Genomic DNA, 27,301 nt, shown 5'->3' with positions numbered 1-27,301 from the left:
ACTGTAATTTCCCTCGCGTGTACTGAAGTGTTCCCCATTTTATTAGAGTGTTAAGATTGTTGTGTTGTATTTCCTCTCTTGAATAAAGGTCAAAGTTTCTTGCACCAAAACCAGTTGTCTGCTGCACTTTGTCACAACCCCCAAATAAGTCCAAGGTCTAGAACCCAGGGAGTGGGAGCGATTCGGACCGCTCAGTAGTCAGAGGTGAAGCTGACACAGACCACCACCCCCTACATGACAACATTTCTAAATTCCTGGCAAAAGATATTTTAAAAATCTATTCCAGTCTGTGCTTTTCACCACTAATCTGACCCTGTAAATTTGAAGTGTTTTAGGGGTATAAAATGATTACGTTCCCATCAGTTCAATTTCTGTGTTGTCAGAAGCTATCAATAGAACCTGAGCTGATACATTTATGTTTTTTGACCTATTGACTTTTGCTGTGAGAAGAAATGATCATTTGCAGATTAATCACTTCATCCATATTAACAGTGTCAAAATTACCCTCATTGTTACTAATAGGATGTTGCAGCTAAATTGTCATTTATTATTCATTATTCATACTCCTAATTATGCAGAAATATTACCCATGCCACTTTACTGAATAGATTTGTTGTAAATTTTATTTGTTGTAGATTTTATTTGTGCAGTCTGCATGCATGCATAGCTCACTTATCTCCTCTGACCACAAATATCTCCTCCGTTGCAAAAACCTTATCCAAAAAAAACTTCATTTTTGCAGAAGATTTCTTAATTCCATCTGCTGTTTTAAAAAAGATATTAGATTGTTTATTTTAAATGGATTCAGAGTTCCATTAAAATTGTAGACAAAGGAATTAAGCATTTATAGGCTAATATCACACATTGTAGATTCCAGGATTTGCAAAGCAATTTTTTTGTCTCCTCCTCAAGCATAAAATATCAGTGGCTGCAGGAAAGATGACATCCTGATGGTTAGAAAGAGCTATAGACTGCAAGGTACTGCACACACTTTTTTCACAGGTATGTGTTTTTTTAAACAGATTATGCCCTGTTACTAGAAACTTATATGCAAGTGCAAAACTATTTTTTATTCAATGCAAAACATCAAAATGGAGGACTTGTGAGCTCCCCATTGGCTCGGTGAGTAAATGCATTGTGGTACTGAGCTGTGCAAATCTAGAAAAGTCCAGCTTCAACCCACAGTCTGTGCTGAATTTCAGGGTAGTAGGAGGGACATTACCATCAGTCTTGCTGTCTTTGGGATAAGGAGAGGAGAAACTTAAAATTCCTGTTGGTGATCATTTTTCAGTCACATCTGCTGGAAAGTGTGTTTGTTTTGTCAGAAAAGGACAGTATCACACTCAACAGTGATACACCCCATAATAAAATAGCCCGCCAGCCCAGATTCACATCTTCAGACTGGCCACTTCAGTGAGGTATCGGTAACCTACCTGCGCCTGTGGACACAAACTCCAGGATGAATTACTGCATTCAAGAAAGATGGGGGGAAAGGGAAGAAAAGTGGGGAGAAAAATGGTAGGATTGATACCCAAGTGTAACTCAAACACCAGGGCCCCGGTATTAGAATGGAGGTGGGATGGCAGCGGTGGGGTGAATGGGCGCATGGGTAACCCGCCCAATAAAAAATGTCCATTTCCCACACGATCTCAATTCAATTGCTGCCACTTAACATGGCTTCCGGGTTTGCTGTCCAAAAGCTGCGCAGCGGGCGGACTGCGCACCCACATCACAGGCTGTCAGCTGGAGGACCTCGATTTAAAGGGCCATTGCTCCAAAGGCTTTTTTTAAATTCGTTCATGGGATGTGGGCATCGGTGGCAAGGCCAGCATTTATTGACCATCCCTAATTGCCCTTGAGAAGGTGGTGGTGAGCTACCTCCTTGAACCGCTGCAGTCCATGTGGCGAAGGTTCTCCCACAGTGCTGTTAGGAAGGGAGTTCCATGATTTTGACCCAGCAACGATGAAGGAACGGCGATATATTTCCAAGTCGGGATGGTGTGTGACTTGGAGGAGAAATTGCAGGTGGTGTTGTTCCCATGTGCTTGCTGCCCTTGTCCTTCTAGGTGGTAGAGATCGCGGGTTTAGGAGGTGCTGTCGAAGAAGCCTTGGTGAGTTGCTGCAGTGCATCCTGTGGATGGTACACACTGCAGCCACTGTGCACCGGTGGTGGAGGGAGTGAATGTTTAGGGTGGTGGATGGGGTACCAATCAAGCGGGCTGCTTTGTCCTGGATGGTGTCGAGCTTCTTGAGTGTTGCTGGAGCAAACACCCACAGACCACAATGGAGCAGCACAGGGGCATCACTGCTTCAAGGTTTAACGATGCCTCACTCCAGGTGTTACTGGATGGGGTGAGGAGGAGGAGGGATGTGCTTTACCCGGCGGAAGGGAGGAAGTGGCCAGCCTCTGCCACCAAGAAAGCCTGGCTCAAGGTGGCAGAGGAGGTCACCAGCAGCAGTAACATATCCCGCACCTGAATCCAGTGCAGGAAGCGCTTCGATGACATAACTAGGTCAGCAAAAGTGAGTACACCTGCTCATTCTCCCACATTCCGTGTTGCACATCATGCCCACCCCCCCAACTCATTCTGCACTGTCAAGACTGCTCTATCACGTCACTCCTCACACCCACTTAAAGCTCATCCTCAACTTACCTACACTTCCTCAGCAGTTCCTCACCTCCCCATTAGTCACCCCACCACTACCACTCACCCCAATCCTCATCCAATGTGATGGCTCTGTCTCATACTCACCCTCTGATGCACCTCTTTCACGGCTAGCCTCACCCAAACCAATGCATTCATCGGTTGGCCACTTCACCATCACTCACTCACATGTCTGTTCTTTGTCCCCTTCTTGGAGAACACAGCGCGAAATGCACACGAGTGGGCGAGGACCGGAGGGGGGCCACAACAAATAGTGGTCCTCACAGACGTGGAGCAGGAGGCCCTGCAGATCAGCCGCACCCTCGAGTGTCTGTCCGTCAGGAACGGCGAGACTGGCACCCCACAAACGTCTGGTGACACAACTTTAACATTCATCACACACAACATGAATTGATGTTAACGTGCCTTGCCATCTTCAACACATCAGTATGCTCGTCACAACATGACACATCTGTGATGATGCTTAATATTGCCTACTGTTCTCTTACAGGGCCTTCAGCGACCGCAGTGACGGCAGAGAACGATTCCTCAGAGGACCTACCAGTCTCTGAGGGTGCAGCATCACATCTTAGTGAGCCATCCACCAGCACAGATACTGACACCTCGATGGGTCCTAGTAGTCAATTAGTTGGGCTGGTACCTGGTGAGTCACCACACACAAGTGAGCACGAACAGACACTGGTGGCAGGTGCACCTGTGGAGAGTTCAAGTAGGTGGGAGCACTCCTCTCCAGGCTCTGCTCAGATGGACACTGATGTTGAACCCCGGGGGGCATCCTTTAAAAGGAGAATGATCGAAGGACAGCAGCACATTTCCAAGGTACTGGAACAGGTGCCATGCGCATTTGCCACAATAGCACAGAGGATGGAAGAGTCCAACTCCTGCATGAGTGGAATGGTGGCACAGGTCTGGGAGGGAATAAGACCATAACAGCATAAGACGACAAGAGATAGGAGCAGGAGTAGGCCATTCAGCCCCTCGAGCCTGCTCCGCCATTTAATGAGATCATGGCTGATCTGATTTTTACCTCAACTCCACTTTCCCGCCCTTTCCCAATATCCTTTGACTCCCTTGCTGATCAAAATTTGTCTAACTCAGCCTTGAATGTATTCAATGACTCAGCCTCCACAGCTTTTTGGGGTAAAGAGTTCCAAAGATTCACAACCCTCTGGGAGAAGAAATTCCTCCTCATTTCCGTCTTGAACGGGCGACCCCTTATTCTGAGACTATGCCCCTAGTTTTAGATTCTCGCATGAGGGGTAACATCCTCTCAGCATCTACCCTATCGAGTCCCCTCAGAATCTTGTATGTTTCAATAAAATCTCCTCTCATTCTTCTAAACTCCAATGAGTATAGACCCAACCCGTTCAATCTCTGAGATAGTGTCACAGGTAAAGGCGGGAATGTCTGCGATGGAGAGAAGGCTAGCCTCCATTGAGCTTCAAGCACCGCTCACAAATGAGTCCATTCAGGCCTTAACAACGGTCGTTCGGACTCAGGGTGAACAACATTCTGCCGCCTTAGATGGGCAGACAGATACACCAGCACTGGCCATACAAAGCATCTCATGTGTCCTCCAAACTGTTTTCCAGCAGAGTGGTAGGAGTGATTTGGCCTGGCCCAGGGGAGGGATGGTGACGAAAGGGGATGAGGAAGTGGGGATGCCACTCGAAACGCTCCCATGTCTCACCCATTGCCCCCTCTCAACCAATACCCACAATGCTACCTCCTCTCCAGGTGGCTGAGTCTGCCCCTGCACAGGTGCAAGTGGAGCAGACTTTGGAACGGCCCTCACGGGCTTCAAAACCCAGAGGACGTAGGCCCAAAGCATCTAAGCAGTCAGGGCATGAACATGAGCAGCCTGCCACTACCTCTGCTGCAGCTACAGGGGATGCACAACGTAGAAGTAGTTGGAAGAGAAAGGTGAAGGTTTTGTGAGCATGAAGGGTATGCACAAGGGTGTTTGACAGACAGTCATGTTTTTCATTTATATTTGCTTTTTGTTAAAGTGACATTAAATTTTTTGATTGTCACCACTGCTGCCACGTCTTGCCCATTCTTGACTGGCTTTTGTGATAGGGCCCTTTCATGAGGTTCACCATGAACAGCGGCACTTGATGCCACCCATTGGGTCACTTTACAGTGGGTGTATGTGTAGTTGCAGGGCTGTTTTGTGCAGGGAGGGGTGAGCGGCATGGTGTGGGCACTATTCTTTCCAGGTGGTGTGACGACTGACTGTTCACACTTTCTGATGTTGGCTGAACCGTTCACATATCAGTGACTCCCTGGTCTCACGAGCAGCCAGGTGAGCCACTGCTCTGCCCATGGGTTACTCCTCCTCCTCCTCCTCAATATGGGTGGCAGATGTGGATGGGGCCTCCTCAAGCATGTTTTGCCATGTTGTGCAGGGCACAAAACACTACTATAATACGTCCTGCTCTGTATGATACGTATTGAAGCACACCCCTAGAACAATCACGGCACCTAAATCGCATCTTGAGCAGCCCTATAGCATGCTCAATTGTCGACCTGGTGGCGATGTAGCTGTCATTTTATTGACGCTGTTGCTCGGTGATAGGGTTCCTCAGAGGTGACATGAGCAGGGGGTATCCCTTGTCCCCGAGGAGCCAGCCCTTAAGGGTGTTCGGTGTGTGGAAGAGGGGCGGGATGTTGGATTCCCCCAGGATGAAGGAATCATGGCAGCTGCCAGGGAATCTGGCGCACACGTGAAGGAATCATTTGCGGTGGTCACAAATGAGCTGAGTGTTGATGGAGTGATACCCCTTTCTGGTGATGAACAGTCCTGGCTCGTGTGGAGGTGCTCGAATTGCTATATGGGTGCAATCGATTACACCCTGCACCCGTGGGAAGCCAGCCACAGAGTGGAATCCCACTGCCCTCCCCATCTGACTGAGGTCGTCCATGGGGAAGTTGACATAGTCCGAGGCTCTGCAAAACAAGCCGTCGGTGACCCGCCTTATACACTTGTGTGCAGCCGACTGAGAGACCCCGGCGATGTCCCCGGTGGCACCCTGGAATGATCAGGAGGCGAAGAAGTTGAGGGCAGTGGTGACTTTGACAGGGACGGGTAATGAGGTGCCTCTCTGCCCAGCTGGGAGCAGCTTGGCATGAAGGAGTCTGCGACGACCTGGCGACTTACTCTCAGCCTCCATATGCACTGTTCCTCGGAGAGGTCCAGGAAGCTGAGCCTCGATCTGTAGACCATATGGCGAGGGTAGTGCCTCCTGCAACGTCGCTTTCTCTATGTTGCCCTCTGTGCTTTTGGCAGGTGCCTGTGGCACAGCACTGTGTTGTGGAGCTCCAAGTGGTGAAAGTGCACGCTGTGCCTGGTGAGGCTGGTGATGTTGCTCGTCCTCGGATGTAGTGGTGAATGCAGCCATGGCGTCCCCACATCCTGACAGTGTGAGTTTGAGGGTGTCCGAAAAGTTGTTAACTATGTGTGAACAGAAGAATTGTGAGTGGAAAGTAAGAATTTTCAGAGAAACACAAAGATCTTGCAGCCAAAAGTTTGTGTGAAAGAACCGAGTGCCCTGCAGCAATAAATCACCTTTCCTCCCCATCTGTCAAACAAGTATTTGAATGTCCCACTGGCGGCTGGCTGAAACACATCTGGCAGAAAATGGAGTGTTTCCCACAGCACGGGAAACACGCTGCGGATGTTAAAAATCGGACCCCTGCCTTAATGTGGACAAAATTAAGTACTTCAAGTACTTCAAGTATCTACATAAGTCTCTTAACTATTATCCTGCCGGCTTTAATTGCCAGTGGGACTTCCGCATTCGGGAGGTGCACACGCACCCAGACGCGTCAGTGGTGAACGCAGAAGCCTGCGGGTTGGAGCCGGGTTCCGAACCTGCTCGGGATTTCCGCGATTTTCGGAGCCCCAACGCACTGGAAAATCTACCCCCAGGTTTTATGGTATGTGGCACATTCACTGGCAGCCATTATGCTCAGCACATTTGCTGATTAAGCTCAATACAGAACACTTGTAAGAGCCAGAAAGGAGGCGATGGAAACAATTTGTCTGCATCTTTTATTGTTGTTTTGAGTTAATTTGTTTTGGTGGATGGGTGGTTTTGACCTTGAGGTCACTGAAGAATTTGTCTGATTATCTCAGGGAGGGAAGTTGAGTTCTGGCACTTGAGGGAGAAAATCAAGTTCCCTTCGATATGAACAAAGAAAGGGATTTAAGTAAAAGGCAGATTAGAACTGATCACATGCCATTGGCACGGAAAGCTATTCTTCAGATTCAGACTGACATTCCGTCTCTACCAGGTCCACTTCATTATGGAAAGATGGCAAAAGCTTTATTTTGAAGTTGATACTGATATCGTTCAGTAAAACACATAGAACTAAGGTTTTTGAAATAAAATCTGTCATCATTCAACCCTGAAAGAAGAGAAAAATGTCAATGCCAAGAATAAAAAAAGAAAAATGGTTGAATGGGCTCTGGTCTCTGTCGCTTATAAGGCTCTTTACCAGGTCTGCAAACAAACCAGTGAACAATGACCTGGTTGGCAGTGTGCCTTCACCTGCATAAACCCTAAGCTCTGGAGTTCCTCCCTAAACCTCTCTGCCTCTCTACCTCTCACTCCTCCTTTAAGATACTCCTTAAAATCTACTCTTTGACCAAGCTTTTCATCACCTGGACTAATATCTTCTTATGTGGCTGGTGTCAAATTTTGTTTGATAATGCTCCTATGAAGCGTTTTACAACACTAAAGGCGCTATATAAATTCAAGTTGTTGTTGGTCTTATGATGATGTAGCCTGTCAAAAATTATGTGTCCTGCTGACATTTTTAAAGTTTCATTGAAATATTTTATTTGCCTCAAGTGCAAAAATTCATGTGTGAGCAAATGTTGTGTTTGCTCCAGAGGAAACTCATTGCTGTGGTAAACATGGCAGACTTTGGGAGGAGTTGTTAGAACAATCTGTTCCAGGAAAATAATTTGTGTGACACTCCTCAATGTGCTGACAAGAATACTTTAAAGTAGCAAACTCATTATTGTTTCATCGTTGCTCCTACTTTGTGATCAGCGTTGAGAATATACTGATTATTTTTAAAGCTTTTATTTGACTACAGACTTAGTAGTTCCAGATATTCTCTTCAGGAAGGTTGCAGATCAAGATTGCTGAGATTTTCAATGTGATTCATGAACTCAGCTCAAAAAAACTGCGAGGCTTATTAATATCATATTTGTAAACTATACAAAGAATGATCATTTAATAGTTGCTTTATCAAAACTGTAACTGCCTGAAAGGACTATTTGCAGTCACTTATTAGACAGAGAATAAGAAATGTTTTTGAATTACAGAGGTTAGCAAGGCTGTAACACAATTGAGGAGTTCAGAAAATGTGACAGGAATGAGAGCACAGGCTGAGGGTGAAGTGATTGACGGAGCCATTGAAACTAAGGCCCTGGAATTATTCTTAGGACACATTTAATGGGAGTTCATTTTTCCCATCTTTTTTAAATGTGCTCTCTATACTTTCAGCAACAGAACAACCAAGTAAAACCCTTATTTTCTCACCCTGACTGTCCCCCCTGGTATGGCCCCCACCTTCAATTCCTTAAGTCCAAGGGACGCAGACGTCAACGTATATGGTGCACAAATGGTTTTGCCATTCATTACCAGATCTGGCTGAACCACATCAAGCTCTATCAGGCCTTGTTCTCCTCTGCTAAAACTGCTCACTAGTCCAGGATTATCCTGGAATGCAAAGATAACCCCTGGCTTCTTTTCTCTATTACCAACCACCTACTTAAATCTCTCTCCCCTGCCACCTCCAACAAGTGCAAGGAGCTCATGGACTTCTTTGTCACTAAGGTTGAGATCATCCATTCAGCTGCCTCTGCTGCATTCCACTCTTGTCCATGCTCCCCAAGCCAAGCTTCCCCCAAAGTTCCCCCTGCCCTAGCCCTTAAATAGCATCTTCCTCTAGTTTCTCTCCTATCCCTCCTCATGCTCTCTCTGAGCTCATCTTGTCCATGAGACCCACCTCCTGCTCTCTCTATATTCCAAATAAACTACCAACCACCCAACTTCCTTTCCTCGCCTCCATGCTAGCTGATATTGTATCGTCAACTACTGTCTCCCTTACTTTCAAATCTGCTGTCACAGCACCCCCCCCACCTCAAAAAACCCACCCTTGACCTGTCTGTACCTGCAAACTACTGCCCCATCTCCAACCTCCATTTTCTTTCCAGTCCTTGAACATGCTGTCATCTCCCAAATCCGTGCCCATCTTTCCCGCAACTCCATGTTTAACCTCTCCAATCAGGTTTCCGCCTGTGCCACAGCACTGAATTGGCCCTAATTAAAGTCACAGATGACAGCCTCTATCCGTTCTCATCCTTCTCAATCTCTTTGCAGCCTTTGACGCAGTTGACCATACCATCCTCCTCCAACACCTCTCCTCTATTGTCCAGCTGAGTGGGACTGCCCTTGACTGGTTTCACTCTTACCTATCCAGCATCAATGACTCAAGAAACAATCATCTTTCAAAAACAACTCATACATCAGACCTCGATGAGCCATACAGCACAAAATGTTACATTATACACAGAAAATAGTGATCGAATAGCACTTGTCATATTGGGTTGTCTTATAAGGTTGGGTATATAAAAATGATACTGCTGAACTGATTATTTTGTACTGTAAGTAGACCTTCCAACCCAATGGACTATTTTATGAGCATGAAGACTAAGCCAACTGTTGAAGGCGTGAGATATAGCCAGACTGACTGAGGGCTGAGGGGCTTCTTTAACTTCTAAAAGCTTTGGATTGGCATAAGCTTTCATTTGTTCTGTTTGCGACAAAATAAACCAGCAAACTAAGTAATGAAATGTGCGTATCTATGTCATGAAATCTGGATAACTGATGAAAATGATGGTGTCAACCCCAGGAGTACGTTTATATCACTGTAAGTTCAAAATACTCACATGTTTTGTCACTTTTCCATTGCTTACACAAACCTTCCAGCTCACTTTCATTTCAAGGATGCTGATAGCTGATTGAATGTCATTAAGTATTGTAAGTTTCAGCATGTTAGTAACATGCTGATCCGGAGTATATAATCACTCGTTATACCATGTTAACAATCATTGAATTTTGTAGTACTCGCCTTCAGTGCTGCTTTCTCAAGAGCAGATTTGCAGTATCTCACAAACATAGTTGAGTGCTATACTTCACATTCATAATATCACATTCCTGAGGCAACCACAATGCGATGTTTTCAGCATCTGCTTCACTTTCCCTCCGGACAGCCTGGAGTGTTTTTGCATTCATTCCCACTCCCTTTGTCTCAGTTTCCTCACTGTCCCTTAAGCACTTTCCTTATCCTTCCATGGCTATTGAAGCCAGCTATTGAACAGACGTCACAAACATCTTTACCATATGATGTCAAGCCTGAGGAAAGTTGGAGGAACCCTCTTAATTACTGCTCAACCAGCACTTAACAAGCAAAGTAAATGGTCAATGCCAGGTCTTGTGCAATAACCTTTTACTCATAAGAACAATTCCAAAAGAGAGGGAAAACCATACATTAATGCAAAACACAAGATGAGTACACTTCATCCCACCCTGATGAGGGCCATTTGTATGAACATGTGCTTCCAGCAGGCAGCATACCAAGAAATGATGGGTGGGCTCTGCGCAATTTTCCGCCCACAACTTCCCAATATGCTCTTCTGATGGGTCAGTCTCCTCACTGTGAACACTACTTAATAAAAGCGGCCCAAATGTGTACACGAGCTCTAATGCACAAAACGATTTTATTCCTTTGGAGTGTGGATCAGTCTTGAACACACACAAACAGCCATTTTATGATTATGTGGTTTCTCGTCTCCCCCACAATATTTGAATTATGTTTTTCCCTTAGAATCTGAATCCTCCATTCCAATATTCCCTCAATTCTTCAATTTTCACAACCACATTATTCTATGCGATTTCAATTCTAAAGATTGGGGTTATAATGTTAGACTAGGGGTCTTACCGGAAGTGAAATGTCTAGTTGCTGAAAAAAGAAAGTCATTTTTGGGTTGTAAAACTTTGGCATGAATTCTCTATAGAATAATGAATACTTGTAAGTGATGAGAAAGCAATAGTCACATTGAAGGGTTCAGACAATGTCAGAAATGGTGATAAAAGCATAATTTTAAACTTTAGATGAGATTCCTTGAAATCACTGCCATGCAGCCATTATTTTTTTATAATAAATACTTTTGTGGGCCCAAAATTCCATGGGGGCTGCTCTGCCGGCAGAAGAGTGGTGGAGAGAAAACCCCCTCACCTCACCCCCGCTCTGGCAGTAGGCCGTAGGCGCCATCCCCATATTGCATGGATGGGATCATTTTCACAGTCAGGGTGGACCAACAGTGCCTACAAGGACACTTCATGGGAACCCATCCCAATCCAGCCTTGTAAAGCGAAGGGCCCACGGCCACACAACCTGAGGTGCTCTCAGACCCTTCCAGGCCAAAGATAAAAATCAACTTTTGGAATCTTTGATTTTGAAAGGAGCTATTTTTCCTGAAGACATAAAGTAATTGATTTAATCTGGGATCAAATACCTTAGTCCAGCTAAGGTTTGGGGCCTTTCAAAAGGCCTCACAGGGGCTCATGCCAGCTCTCAGATGGAATGAGTTCTGCTGCAGCCTTTTAAGGACATTAAGGGCAGAATTCCTGGGGTAGCCCAGGAACTCCCCCAACATGCCTCCTTGACATAGTCAGAGGGAGCAGAAGGTCTGCACACAGCCCCTTTATTAAAAAATGGCTGCAGTGAACAAACAGAGCAGAATCCCAGCAGAACTGGGCCCCACCGCAAACTCTGGCCGCAGGTGGGCAATCTTTGGTCCGACTGGAAGTTCAGAGCCTTTGAGTTTCTGGGGCCGTTTTCTGGTTTTGTCAGCATTGAAGGACATTGAAAACTCGTGTCCTCAGTGCAACTGAATTGTAAAGGTATCCACCCTGAAGGATTAATGATTGTGGTTAAATCACATGTTTTTTCAAGGTTAATCAATAGTTAATTATAGGGGAAGTAATAGCCATCTTATTCATAATTAGTATTTGATTTATTTGAATGTTAGACACATAAATTTGCGACATTCATTCAATGCTAAATAGTTCTTGCTTTAAAATAGCATTGTTTGGCTATTGTAACTCTGCTAAACATATGTAATACTCTGTTATGATGGCTTAGCAGTAACAGTTAGTGAGATTCTAACTGTTATTATGAATTTATGATAAACTGCCTTCTGAGGCATGCTGAGTATTGCTGACAATAACATATTCATCATACCAGTTACAAGCCATGTCTACTATCCAATCATAACAGTACTGTATATCTCGTTCCCATTTATGTCATTGGTTAGTAAGCCAATTACATTTTAGATATGCTCATGATCTAAAATTGAACCCATCTATAATCATTTAGCAATGGTAATGATCAGTAGCAGTAAACAAAAAATTATTTTTATCAATCGAATTCAATATTAGATGTAATATGTGAAATGATTAATATAGCATTCAATGAGGTGCGATTGTTGGCGATTGAGTGCAGTCATGTGGTAAAACCATTAGCGGATGTAATAATGACTTGAAATACAGGCTGCAACAAAGTCATTTTGTGTGTATTTCATGTGCACCTCCCTTTCTGTTTGGACAAATATCTATAGTTAGTGGTCACAATTCCTCTGAGCTCTTTTTAGCAACTTGATTTACACGTTCAAGTCAAATTTCTGCGTGTGCTTTTTAAAATAAATTGTTAATCCCTTTACAATCTCCTCGTTATATGGGCTTTGCAATAATAGCACACACTGTCAATTAAATGGTGACTTTTCTGAAAATATTGATTTGATGGAATTGTATTATGTATTGAATTGTATTGATGCTTTGAAAGAAACACATTGGTTGTCTAGATAATTTCATGATATGATCTTGACAGTTAAGCTACCATTAAATAAAAGCTGGATTTTGATTTTTAGTGTGATTACAGATTGCGAGTGTGGGACCTCATACTCTTTCTGACATTTTGCTTTTTAAGCATGAGGTGTCAGAAAATTTATCATAGAGAAAACTGATTGTGAAAAGGCATCTCTGATTTTTGATCCTTTGATATTCTCTATTCCTATCATTGCAAAAGCAGAATTCACCAGGTATTGGATTGTTCTCCCAGTAATAGGAAATGCGAGTTGGGTTTAGACCATGGTGAGTCAGGTTACTTGCGTTGCTGCAATAGTAATCCTTTGAAACAGGAGTACACACAGGAATTTGGTGTGAATACGTAAGCTAAGAGGCTAAAATGGACACACGGAAAAATGTCAACCTTTTGGGGATTGCCATTCATATTTTTTGGAAAAATGGGTGAAATACTTGTTTTTGTCGAAATTAATGAACCACCAATGACATTGAAGGAAGGCACATGTTTGAAACATGCAATATTTTAATCACTTAAAATAAAAGGCAATCATGGAACTCCTACAATAATAATTCTTGAACACTTTTCAGCTAACAAGCCAACTAATGAGTATAAATGTCATAAAGTTCATTAATCTGGCTGTGGAGTATACAAATGGCTCAAAACCAGCAAAGAGAATCACATTCTCCAAGTCCTGGTGAACTCCGTTTTGGAATGTCACAAGAAAGTTTCTGCACCTTGGGGCGTTTTACTATGTTAAAGGCATTATATAAATGCAAGTTCTTGTTTGTAGAAGAGAATGGCCACAATTTTGCGAAGGTGGAAGCAAGCAAAGGCATCCCTGTGTCAACTACTAGACATCCCTATGTCAACCACAAGCTGCACAACAAAGAGAACTAAGGTAAGATATGACTATCACTGTAAAATAGAGCTGGGAATATTTGGGCACGGTGGGATTTGCTGTTGGTGAAGATATTATGCTAAAACATTGTACTGACATAAAAATGTTAGCAAGAATGTGACACGTTAAGTATTAGAGGTGAAAATAATAGGGTTAGATTATACATAGCAGGATAGGAAAGAAAATGTATTACAGGATGCAATTTCCAGAGAACAAATCAATGTGTCTCAATCCCCACTGATCTTATGTTTAAAGGCAAAAGTCAAACAAAATGGGAGAGCATGGATTGGTGGTGGACCTTTTAGACCATAAACCACTGACAGCCTAAGAGCTACCTATTGTCCATCTATCCAGAAGAAGAATTTTGGAAAATCTTCAGCTTGAGTAGATTGAAGTTCAGCTTAGAACTTGTGATATGTGCCATATTATTTAAACATTTTATGATTTGTACAAGAATATGAATGCTTACAGGTGCATAGTGGAGCATGTAAGAAAGAAGGAAATTGCATTTATATATAGTCTTTCATGACCTCTAGGTGTCCCAAAGTGTTTCACAGCTAATGAAGTACTTTTGAATTGTAGTTGCTGTTGTAGGGAAATGTAACGACATTCGGTACCAATATGATATGTGCTTATTTGCTCATAATGTACCGCCTGCTTTCTTCACAGAGCAAGTAAAGCACAGTTACCCGCCAATCAAAAGTAAAGAGCACAACTCACTAGAACACTATCCCTATCCCCACTTCAAGCAGTCACCAGCATACATCCACACACATAAAGAGAAGTAGTTAGTGTTGTTCAGGAGGAATCACAAGGTGAGGCACAGGGAACTGGTGAGGACAGATGCCCAGAATGCTGAATTTCTCAAGAATTCCTCTTGAGTTGGAATGACATGCAGCGGATCTGTTTTGAAATGCATGTCGGTACATCAGCAGAACTGTATGGAGGAGTCATTTGTCTCCTTGCACACAAGAATGGAAGGTAGGACAAAAACAAAGATTCTAGAAACACTCAGCAGGTCAGGCAGCATCTCTGGAGTGAACAGATAAGGTGTTTTGGGTATGGACCTTTCTTCAGAACTGGAAGATATTACAGATGAATAATATTTAAAAAGGAACAGAAAGGGGAAGGAGAAGAGGAAAGAGGAAAACACAGCACAATCACACACAAGAAGGAATAGAATGACCTATAAAGTTCTTAAGTAGATAACAGGAGATGGTTAAATATCAGAACTCATATTGGGATAAGACAATAGGAGGTATCAAGAGAGAAATCATGGAAATAAACATATATGAGATACCGAGGGAGTAACTTTAACTTATGGCGATAGTGTAAAACGAGCGATATTGGATAGACCGCCCAATTTAGACCCCGTGTGATTTCCCTTTCCATTGAAGTCACTGAAAAAGAAAATCGGGCAAGGTGTTTAACGGGCGACCAATCCAATCTCACCCATTTTACACTATGGCTAAAAGCTAAAATTACCCCCAGAGAGTGCATAAATAGCTAAAGAGGTGGGGGTTGGCAGGTAGGATGGGAAGCATGAAATGTTGACAAATCAGTGCAAGCCCCAGTGGCCCACAACCCTGGTAGAAGAGAAAAGCCTGTCAACACCAAGGGTGCAGACCACCTCGCCAGCACAGTGTTCCAAAAGACGGGTCCCCAACCTGCTCCTTCCCCTCATCCTCGGAAACGCTAGCACACTCATCCCACTGGATCAATAGAAAGTAGGCTGGGTAGTGTGAGGGAATTCAACACCTAGATGCATGCTATCATTTCCTACGAGTGATATTGCGGATCAAAAGCTATCTTGACTGCAGTCTGCCGTTGAATATGTAGAAGCCTCAGATGCACAACAAGGGCATTTCTAATGAATGGTGGAAACAAAGTAGCTGAGTTCTGAGGTGTCTTCTGTAGATGCCTGGAAGGAGCTTATAGCTTTAAAGTTGAGGGTAGTGGTGACTTTTACTGCCACTGGTAGTGCATTGCAGATGGTTGACGCTTCCTGCAGGTATTCTTTGGACCAGGTGGAATCTCCAAGATACAGTTGCCATGAAAAGTTCCTCACCACCCCATTATACATTTCCAAAAATAAAATTGATAACATAATAAATGCATAAAAAGTCAACAAATTGAACTGGGTGTGGGCTGCTCACCTCTCACACCCAGGTCCCCTGAGGGGAGCTGAGGGGGAGATTTAATTGAGGTATATAAAATTAAGATGGGACTAGATAAAGTGGATAGGGAGGTTAGCAGAGGGGTCAGAGCATACATTTAAAGTAATTGGTAGAAGGATGAGAGGGAGCTAAGGAGAATGTTTCTCACCCAGAGGGTGTTAGGGGTCTGGAACTCACTGCCTGAAAGGGTGGTAGAGGCAGAAACCCTCATCACATTAAAAAAAATACTTGGATGTGCACTTGAAGTGCCATAACCTACAGGGCTACGGACCAAGTGCTGGAAAGTGGGATTAAACTGGATAGCTCTTTTTTGGCCGGCACGATGGGCCGAATAGCCTCCTTCTGTGCCGTGACTTTCTATGATTCTATTGTAATTCAGGAAAAAAATCTCAAACTTACCATTCCATCTTTCAATTGCTCCAACAACTTCTTCCCCTTCCCATGCACAGCTATTCTGATCCAAATAATCAGACTACAACATTGTTAAGTCAAAACAGCCCACCTTCTGTCATAATGCATGCACAAGGACTCAGGGGACCTGGGTGTGAGAGATGAGCGGCCCACACATAAGGTGGGAGCGGAGAGCGGCAGGAGGGGAACTGGGTGTGAGAGGTAAGCAGCCCACACATAAAGCTGGAGCGGAGAGCGGCAGGAGTGGACCTGGGTGTGAGAGGTGAGTGGCCCACACATAAAGCGGGAGCGGAGAGCAGCAGGAGGGGACCTGGGTGTGAGAGGTGAGTGGCCCACACATAAGGTGGGAGCGGAGAGCGGCAGGAGGGGAACTGGGTGTGAGAGGTAAGCAGCCCACACATAAAGCTGGAGCGGAGAGCGGCAGGAGTGGACCTGGGTGTGAGAGGTGAGTGGCCCACACATAAAGCGGGAGCGGAGAGCAGCAGGAGGGGACCTGGGTGTGAGAGGTGAGTGGCCCACACATAAAGCTGGAGTGGAGAGCGGCAGGAGAGGACCTGGGTGTGAGAGGTGAGTGGCCCACACATAAAGCTGGAGTGGAGAGCGGCAGGAGGGGACCTGGGTGTGAGAGGTGAGCGGCCCACACATAAAGCGGGAGCGGAGAGCGGCAGGAGGGGACCTGGGTGTGAGAGGTGAGTGGCCCACACATAAAGCGGGAGCGGAGAGCGGCAGGAGGGGACCTGGGTGTGAGAGGTGAGTGGCCCACACATAAAGCGGGAGCGGAGAGCGGCAGGAGGGGACCTGGGTGTGAGAGGTGAGCGGCCCACACATAAAGCTGGAGCGGAGAGCAGGAGGAGACTTGGGAAATTAAAAAAATAAAGTAAAAAAAATGATGTCACAGGACGTCAGGTAGGTGATTGATTGGTGAGTATTACCTTTTGTTTTGCTCTCTAAGCTAGGGCAATGGATTAAACTAAGAGCTGGGAAACTATAACTAGTACTTTATTAAATTAATAATTTAAAGTGAATAAACTAGTTAATAAAACTAAAATATTGAGTGAATAAAAACTTTAACTACTTAAATATATAAAACAAGGTTAGATAGGGATGGCAGGGCAGGTGGTGTGTCGTAACTGCAGCATGTGGGAGTTTGTGGAGAGCAGCGAGATCCCGAGCAACCACATCTGCAGTAAGTGTCTGCAGCTCGAGGAACTTCGGCTCAGAGTTGTTGAACTGGAGTCCGAGTTGCAGACATTGCGATGCATCAGGGAGGAGGAGAGTTATCTGGACACTTTGATCCAGGAGGCAGACTCACCCCTTAGGTTAGGTAGTAGTTTAGATTTGGTCTGTGGTCAGGGACAGAAGGATGTGACTGCGAGTCAGGCAGGTATGGGACCCAGGATGCAGTGATGGAGGAGCCTCAGCTTTTGACCTTGTCCAACAGGTACAAGGTACTTGCTATCTGTGTGGATGAGAACAAAGATTGCAGGGAGGATGGGCAAACTGACCAGGGCACCGTGGTATAGAGGCCATTTAAGTGGGAGGAGTAAAAAGAAATATGGTAGTGGTAGGGGATGGTATGGTTAGGGGGATAGACACTGTTCTTCATAGCCACGATAGGGAGTCCCGAAGGCTGTGTTGCCTGATCGGTGCCAGGATATCTCCTCGCAGCTGGAGAAGAACTTGGATATGAGGGGGAGGATCCAGTTGTCGTGGTCCACATAGGAACAACGACATAGGTAGAACTAGGAATGAGATTCTGCTAAGGGAGTTTGAGGATCTAGGGTCCAATTAATAAGCAGAACCTCAAAGTTAATAATCTCTGGATTACTACCTGAGCCATGTGCAAATTGGCATAGGGTCAAATGGATCAGAGAGTTAAATGCATGGCTCAAAGAGTGGTGTGGGAGCTAGGGGTTTCAATTCATGGGGTACTGGGAAAAAAGGGAGCTGTTCCGTTGGGACTTGCTCCACTTAAACCGGGCTGGGACCAGTGTCCTGGCGAATCAAATAACTAGGGTGGTAGATAGGGCTTTAAACTAAAAGAGGGAAGAGAGGGTTCAGGCAAGGGTAAATTTATAAATTTAAAGAGAAAAGTCTAGGTGACAGAGCAGTGTAGTGATTTGGGTAAAGATAAGCAGAGAGTGTCAGGAAGGGACAAAGAGTCTAATGGTAATAGTGCATCAGTGAATAAGGTCAAGTCAGGGAAAAATAGTATAAAATTAAAATTAAAGGCGCTTTATCTGAATGCATGAAGCATTCCTAACAAGATAGACAAATTAATAGCACAAATAGAGATAACTGGGTTTATCTAGTAGCCATTACTGAGACATGGTTGCAAGGTGACCAAGGTTGGGAACTAAATATTCCAGGATACTTGATTTTTCGAAAAGACAGACAAAATGGAAAAGGTGGGGGGGGGGGTAGCCCTGATAAAAAAGGATGACATAAAGACAGCAGTGAAAAAGGATCTTGACTTGGAAGATCAGGAAGTAGAATCAGTATGGATGGAGATAAGAAATAACAAGGGGCTGAAAACACTGGTGGGAGTATTTATAGGCCCCCTTACAGTAGTTGTACTGTTGGACAGAGTATTAATCAGGAAATAAGAGGAGCTTGTAACAAAGGTAATGCAATAATCGTGGGGGACTTTAATTTTCATATAGACTGGGCAAATTAAATTGGCAAAAGTAGTTTGGAGGACGAGTTCATGGAATGCATTCAAGACACTTTCCTAGAACAATACATCCAACCAGGGAACAAGCTATTTTAGATCTTGTCTTGTATAATGAGGCAGCGTTAATTAGTAATCTCACAGTAAGGGATCCTCTGGGGAAGAGTGATCATAACATGATAGAATTTCATGTTGAGTTTGAGAGTGACGTAATTAAGTCTGAAACTAGAGTCCTAAACTTAAACAAAGCTAATTACATAGGTATGAGGGGCGAGTTAGCTTACGTTGATTGGGAAATTAGATTACTGGATATGATGGTAGATAAGCAATGGCGAACATTTAAAGAAATATTTCATAATTCTCAACAAATATACATTCCATTGAGGAATAAAAACTCCACCGGAAAAATGATCCCTCCATGGCTAACTAAAAAAGTTAAGGATAGTATTAGATTAAAAGAAGAGGCTTATAATGTTGCCAAGAAGAGTAGTAAGCCTAACCATTGGCAGAGTTTTATAAATCAGCAAAGGATGACCAAAAAATTGATAGAGGGAGAAAATAGAATATAAGAGTAAATTAGCAAGAAATATAAAAATAGATTGTAAGAGCTTCTACAAGTATGTAAAAAGGAAGAGAATCAAGAAAGTAAACATGGGTCCCTTAGAGGCTGAGAGAGAAGAAATTATAATGGGGAATAAGGAAATGGCAGAGATGTTAAACAAATATTTTGTATCTGTTTTCAAAGTAGAAGACACAAAAATCATACCAGAAATAGCGGGAAGCCAAAGGTCTAATGAGAGTGAGGAACTTAAAGTAATTAATATTAGTAAAGAAAAAGTACTGGAGAAATTAATGGGACTAAAAGCCAACAAATCCCCTGGATGTGATGGCCTACATCCTAGGGTTCTAAAAGAGGTGGCTGCAGAAATAGTGGATGCATTGGTTGTGATCTTCCAAGATTCCCTAGATTCTAGAATGGTCCCAGCGGATTGGAAGGTAGCAAATGTTACCCGGCTATTCAAGAAAGGAGGGAGAGCGAAAACGGAACTACAGGCCGGTTAGTCTGACATCAGTAGTTGGGAAAATAGAATCATAGAAGTTTACAACATGGAAACAGGCCCTTCGGCCCAACATGTCCATGTCGCCCAGTTTATACCACTAAGCTAGTCCCAATTGCCTGCACTTGGCCCATATCCCTCTATACCAATCTTACCCATGTAACTGTCCAAATGCTTTTTAAAAGACAAAATTGTACCCGCCTCTACTACTGCCTCTGGCAGCTCGTTCCAGACACTCACCACCCTTTATTATCCATTATTAAGGACATAGTAACGGGGCACTTAGAAAATCATAATATGATTAGGCAGAGTCAACATGGTTTTATGAAAGGGAAATCATGTTTGACAAATCTATTATAACTAGCAGGGTAGATAAAGGGGAACTAGTGGATGTAGTATATTTGGATTTTCAAAAAGCATTCAATAAGGTGCCACACAAAAAGTTGCTACACAAGATAAGGGCTCATAGGTTTGGGGGTAATATATTAGCATGGATGGAGGATTGGTTAACAGACAGAAAACAGAAAGTAGCAATAAATGGGTCATTTTCAGGTTGACAGGCTGTAACTTGTGGGGTGCCGCAAGGATCAGTGCTTGGGCCTCAGCAATTTACAATCTATATTAATGACTTCGATGAAGGAACCGAGTGTGATGTATCCAAGTTTGCTGATGATACAAAGCTAGGTGGGAAAGCAAGCTGTGAGAAGGATGCAGAGAGTCTGCCAAGGCATATAGATAGGTTAAGTGAGTGGGCAAGAAGGTGACAAATGGAGTATAATGTGGGGAAATTTGAGGTTATTCACTTTGGTAAGAAGAATAGAAAAACAGAATATTTTTTAAATGGTGAGAAACTATTAAATGTTGGTGTTCAGAAGAATTTGGGTGTCCTTGTACATGAAACACAGAAAGTTAACATGCAGGTACAGCAAGCAATTAGGAAGGCCTTTTTTGCAAGGGGGTGGAGTACAGGTCTAAGGAAGCCGTCCTGCAACTGTACAGGGCTTTGGTGAGACCACACCTGGAATACTGCATACAGTTTTGGTCTCCTTACCTAAGAAAAGATATATTTGCCTTGGAGGCGGTGCAACGACAGTTCACTAGATTGATTCCTGGGATGAGTGGATTGGCCTATGAGGAGAGATTGAGTAGAATGGGCCTATACTGTCTGGAATTTAGAAGAATGAGAGGTGATCTCATTGAAACATATAAGATTCTGAGAGGGCTTGACAGGGTAGATGCAGTGAGGCTGTTACCCCTGGCTGGGGAGTCTAGAACTAGGGGGCACAGTCTCAGGATAAGGAGTTGGCTATTTAGGACTGTGATGAGGTGAAATTTCTTTACTTAGAAGGTTGTGAATCTTTGGAATTCTCTACCCTAGAGGGCTGTTGATGCTCAGTCGTTGAATATATGCAAGACTGAGATCGATAGATTTTTGGACTTTAAGGGATATGGGGACGGGGCGGGAAAGTGGAGTTGAGGCCGAAGATCAGCCATGATCTTATTGAATGGCAGAGCAGGCTCGAGGGGCCATTTGGCCTACTCCTGATCCCATTTCTTATGTTCTTATGACTCTGAAGCAACATTGCCTCCTTGCAACCCAAGGCTCCAGACTTCCATGCCCCTTCAACTGGCCTGAATCCCCAACTGGCTGCTTCCTGCTTCCATGCCTGGCCTCCCAATTTGTAGGTCCCCATCACTGCTTTCCCTCCTGAATGAACCCCCTGTTTGCTGCTCTCCCGTCAGACTCTCTTCTACTCTCAACCATGGGTCCTTTGCTATCCTTGCCTTAATGCCATTCCCCTCTCTAGCCCTTTCCCTCCCTCCCTTTTAAAAAAATGCATTGTTGTAATTAAAAAAAAACCTCAGATTTAATCATAAATGTTGTTGTTCAGAGTCCAGTATATTATTTCAAAATGCACACACAGGTTGTTAAATACAAAGATAAATGTAATTTTGCACAAACATATTGAAAGCAATAGGAGTCTAAAATTAAGGATTGCAAGCTTAATATTAAAGAAGAAAAAGATATAGAGACCAAACAAATTATAAGTACGTAGGGGATAACAGTGGATTTTAAATGTCGTGTTTAATATGTTAAAATTGTGTAATATTTTTGTCTATGACAAATGCCACAGGAGATCAGCTAGTAAACATAAAATAACAATTGGGTTGGAGTGAATTATAGAGAGCAGAGCAACCTCCAGGCTAAACATATCCATGAGTCAATGAATCTGCTGTCAGAATAAGGGAGCTGGCATTCGCAAGGTGAATGTGGGGACCCACCTCACAGATGCTCCTCTCCAGTTGCCCAAATTAAACGAGCACCAATGTAAAGCGGCCTTGTATGTATTTGATAGTCATGCCCTTCCCGAATGTTCCACAGCGTCTTTGCTGAATTATTTTCATTCAGTGAACTATACCTCCTGCATTGATTTTCTCCTACAACAACAACTTGCATTTATATAGCACCTTTAACGTAATGAAACGTCCCAAGATATGTTGCCGTACACATCAAGGGATCGGTGTCGCTGTATCAGGGAGTTTTCAGCAATCTCAACTCCTGGAAACAGTGCACTGTAAAAGCTCCGCTGAAGCATTGCCACGCTGGCTACTTCATGGTGTGATAAATGCTGCAACAATAGCTGCAGCGCAAACCTTTTCATCAAAGAACCACAGATAAAGAGTTGGTTTGGAGGAGTTGTGGTCACACACTTGCCGATCTGACTCACTCTGGTAATAAGGGGCCACTGGATCACAGAGCCCTTAGAGAACTGGAGCTTTTAGATCAAAAATAAGAAAGAATTTGCATGTATATAGCGCCTTTCACATCCTCAGGACGTCCCAAAGCGCTTTACAGCCAATTAAGTACTTTTGAAGTGTAGTCACTGTTGTGATGTAGGAAACAATTCCACCAGTTAATTTCTGGGGAGGACATAACCCACGCCAAAAAATATAGGGTGGATAGGGAAATATCCCTCTTAACCTGCCCAGTTTTTGTGTCTGTGTTTAGGTTTTTTTATATTTATATTTCATATTTTTATCTTCATTTATAATTGGAACTAAAAAAAGTAATTTGTAGTTCCAGATTGGAGAGTTCCTGCTGTCAACCTGTTCACAATCACATCATTGCACCAACCTGTATATAAACCTTATATATACCCTAACCTACCTTTTGGGTACGGTTAGATTTTTCATTAGCTCAATTATCCCTGTTCGCCGATCCTCTGCTAATTGCATCAAATTGTCAACCAAATCATGAACTGGTGGGCCCCACAAATAGAAATTAAAATCATGACTGTTCAAGTAACTTGACATGGACGCAATCACATGCTTTCTTTGACCCTTTCGTTGATTTCTTGAACAAAGGTAGGATAACATTAATAGCGAAGAGTTGGTTGGGCATAGCCGTTTTAAGACCTGCGAAGTGCTGAGTGTATGTGATTGTGTCCGGAAGAGAAGCCCGATTCATGCGCAGGTTTGAAGGACAGGCGTGTACAGTACTACAGGGTGTGGAGGAGCTGGAGGGGAGACTGGGGACTCGCTGTATCACCGTGCAACTGCAACTAACACTGCCTTTGAAATCGACATGGCGCCTTTTGCAGCTCGTCAGTTTCAGCTCGGTCTTCACCTTCTATCAGCTGCTGTGGCAATCTCTTCTGCTTTTAACATCGATGTAAAGTATCCAATTATTAAAGAAGGACCAGTCGGCAGCTACTTCGGATATTCGGTGGCTTTGCACCGACAGTTGAAAGACCAGGATCGCTACCTGTAAGTGCATTGTGGGGATCGGGAGTGAGAGAGAGAAAAAAGGTTTGCTTTTGGCTGTTACCAGAGGGACTAGTTTCTAACAGCAGGTGAAATGTTGCAAAAAGGAGATCGATCTGCAAAACTCGTAAGCTATTCACTTAAGTTTAAAAAAAAGAATTTCATTGCCTGCGCGCTGAATCACCTTAACTTGTTTTAACTTTCATATAAAAGAACTTATCTCACACACACACACAAACCCTTTGCAGCAGTTCTCACTGAAGTGGATTATAATTTAGCAATTAGAGTAAGAATAACTTTTTTTAAAAAAAAGCTTAAATGTGAATGTGTTGATAAAATGTTTCAAACTAGTAACTGATGAAGCGGGTTGTTTCTGGTGATGGGAATCTGAAAAAATAACTTGCGTTCAGTGGGTGGGTCCCAGTGTAAATTGGGTCTGTTGTAAATTCCTTTAAAGTTTGGATCTTTCTTTACAACTTCAGGCCGATTGAGGCGCCGCCGTGCACTCCTGATACTGGGACCGTGAATATTTCATTATTGAGTGTCTGCCCTTTGTAAAACTTTACCTCCCGACCTACTTACAAATATAGCACCTTGTATATATCAAGTCTTCAGGACATCCCAGAGCGCTGTACTAACCATTGAATTATTTCATTGCTGTCATTGATTTGTGAGCAAACGCGGCTTATGTTGTTTTTATATGACTTGCATTGCAGTTGGGAGAAATAATAATAATTGAGCAAACTTGGCATTTAAGGCGCGGATTTTCCTAAACAAAGAGTGGAGGAGAAGGGAAGATTCTTCTCCAGTTTCTGTCATTAGTAATGGGGGGTCTCCAAATGAAGGGAATGACTTCATGCACCCCATTTTCATCGCGATCGCTTGTATCCCAGAGCTCCCAGTTTCTGATATTCCCACATCGCTGACCTTTTCCTCTTCTCTCGTTTATAAAGGCAGTGAGTTGCAGCAGCCGTGAAATAGTTAACCAGTCTGCTCCAACTCGTAGAAAGTCAAAGGAATTGTTTGTGATCAGCCGGAGCTTCTTCTTAACTTCCCCTGCAGTATTTAGGGGTGTAAGTGTGTGGTAATGTTCTGTTTTATCAGGAAGCGGGATGACACCTGTAGTCAAAAGGCGAATTTGGTTTGTGGCTGTGTGGGGCACTGACTCATACCAGCTCCAAGCCCATTCGTGTTACTCCCCCATGTGACTGGGAGCGTAAAGCTTGGCGAGGAGCTGCTTGTTTGCCTAAGCTGTGTCCTGCTATAATGGAAGGATAAAGGTCTTATCAGCAAGGAATTCTGCGGATTTTTTGGTTGGGGGGATGGGTAGTGCCGCATATTTCTCTCTGCAGACGCTGGTTGTCAAACTCAGAACTTTTTCTTACTCTAGTTTCACTGATCCACTTAATGTTTATAAAGAGATATAAGAACAGTTTGGATGAAAATTTGGAAATGATTGCGACAATTTTTGACACAGGTAACTTTAAAAAGTGTAAACTTTTATTCCATGTGATTTGAATTATATGTTGTACATCAGAATTGTATTTCTCCCCGTAGTATCATCCTACCGATCTAAAATATCGATATGTTGATTCTAGTTTTCTCCGAAACATTCTCTCTCATCATGACAGGAATGCTCGTTCCTTTTCCTTCTGTCTCTTCTGTACTTCAGGACTATCCTTTTTGTCTCTTTTCCTCAACAGTTTTCTCCTTTCTTTGCTGAAGGTGTCGACTCCTTGATGAGTTGTGTGCCAATTGTCATCGGGTATCTCATTCAGGGGGTTGCTCATACTTGAGCCTGCACAATGAGAGATGTCAGGATAGTCAACCATGGGGACATCGCTAACATCAGGGTATTCAATCACGGGGACATCACAGTTCACCCCAGTTCTCCTTTCACCCAACATCCATACACCTACATTTCTTTTCAGGAGTTACTGGAAAGTGAGGAGCAGAAACCAAGCTGATTTCCCGGTCCCGAAATCAGAGGCACTGAGTCCAACTGTATTCTGCCATTTTAGCTAAGATCAGGTAACTCAACATAGATCAGAAATTCACCCTCGGACCCTCCCCCCGCCATGAGTCAGATACCTAGTGGATCAGCTCGCTGAGCCAAAAGGAAAGTCCAAGAATATATTTTTGTTTTCAAATCTATGCTATATTAAAATAAAATGTATCAATATAAAGTCATTTTCTTGCTGTTCTGGTTGCACACACAGTTTTTACAGAACTACAATTAAACTGTTTTTCTGCTGTGACTACCTGGCTTACCTAAACAACTTAGATGTGTATCTGTAATAAGTGTGGCAGGTATATGAGAGAAAGCGATTCCCGCCCCCATCTCCAATTTCCTCCTCTCCTGTGGGCAGTGACTCATGAGGGGACCTGATTACACCTGTGGGAGACGTCACAGCCAAGTATGATACTGCCCTCAACTGACATCCTTGCATGCATACTTTCCAACACGAGTGTCTGAATAATGATTAGGATTGCTCCCAGGCTTATCAGTGTCATTGTTGGTGAAGCTATTGGGTGATGCAGATGAGTGTTTATGCATATTTATATTTTTACACACACACATTTGGCTTCCACTGACTCTATTGCTGAGCTCAGGAGTTCCGAGGGTGTCTACTGGTGCAACCATGGTGTCTTATTTGACCTTGAGCTGAGCTTCCAACCTCCTATCCTCTCCCATCACCAAAACCACCTACTTCCACCTCTGTAACATCGCCCATCCCTGCTCCTGCCTCAGCTTATCTGCTTCTGAAACCCTCATCCATACCTTTTTATTTCCTCTAGACTTAACTATTCCAATGCTCTCCTGGCTGGCCTCCTACCTTGCACCCTCCGTAAATTTGAGCTCATCCAGAGCACTGCTGTCCATATCCTAACTCGCACCAAGTCCCATTCACCCATCATCCCTGTGCTTGCTGACCTACATTGGCTCCCGGTCCGCCAACACCTTTTAAAAAAAAATTCTCATTCTTGTTTTCAAATCCCTCCACTGCCTATCTCTGTAACGATGTGGAGATGCCGGTGATGGACTGGGGTTGACAATTGTAAACAATTTTACAACACCAAGTTATAGTCCAGCAATTTTATTTTAAATTCACAAGCTTTCGGAGGCTTCCTCCTTCGTCATTTCATTTTCACATCGTTCACCTGACGAAGGAGGAAGCCTCCGAAAGCTTGTGAATTTAAAATAAAATTGCTGGACTATAACTTGGTGTTGTAAAATTGTTTACAATTATCTCTGTAACCTCCTGCAACCCTCCAGAGATCTCTGCGCTCCTCCAATCCTGGCCTCTTACGCATCCCCGATGTTCATCGCTCCACCATTGGTGGCTGTGCCTTCAGCTGCCTAGACCCTAAGCTCTGGAATTCCCTCCCTAAACCTCCCTACTTGTCTTCTTTTTAGGATGCTCCTTAAAACCTACCTCTTTGACCAAGCTTTTAGTCACCTGTCCTAATATCTCCTTACGTGGCTCGGTGTGGCTCCTGCGAAGCACCTTGGGAGGTTATATAAATTCAAGTTGTTACACCAAACTTTACAGTCCTCCTTTATACTTGTACCACTGCTTCACATTAGCTAGAAGATTTCACTACCATCTCAGCCATAGTAAGGTAAAAAAGTGCATGTTTATTTCATCCGGATTTTGAAGCTGATGCTACTGAGGAGGTGGTTCTCAGCCAGCCACAACAAACAGCTG

The 27,301-nt window shown here is 43.7% G+C and overlaps 1 protein-coding gene across 1 annotated transcript in view; it reads left to right on the top strand.

Annotated features, from left to right (window-relative positions):
• Positions 1–23,316: 23,316 nt before the first annotated feature.
• itga3b (integrin, alpha 3b) overlaps positions 23,317–27,301 on the top strand; it is a 135,318-nt gene continuing 131,333 nt past the window's right edge. The window contains exon 1 of the mRNA XM_067968987.1: positions 23,317–23,594. Coding sequence (XP_067825088.1) covers positions 23,413–23,594 — 182 coding nt within the window. The 5' untranslated portion in view covers positions 23,317–23,412. The remainder of the gene's footprint in view (positions 23,595–27,301) is intronic.

This window comes from Heptranchias perlo, chromosome 30 (genome assembly GCF_035084215.1).
Source record: "Heptranchias perlo isolate sHepPer1 chromosome 30, sHepPer1.hap1, whole genome shotgun sequence".
Lineage (NCBI taxonomy): Eukaryota > Metazoa > Chordata > Chondrichthyes > Hexanchiformes > Hexanchidae > Heptranchias > Heptranchias perlo.
Note: the sequence above shows the minus strand (reverse complement) of the source record. Positions and strands in the feature narration are given on the sequence as shown.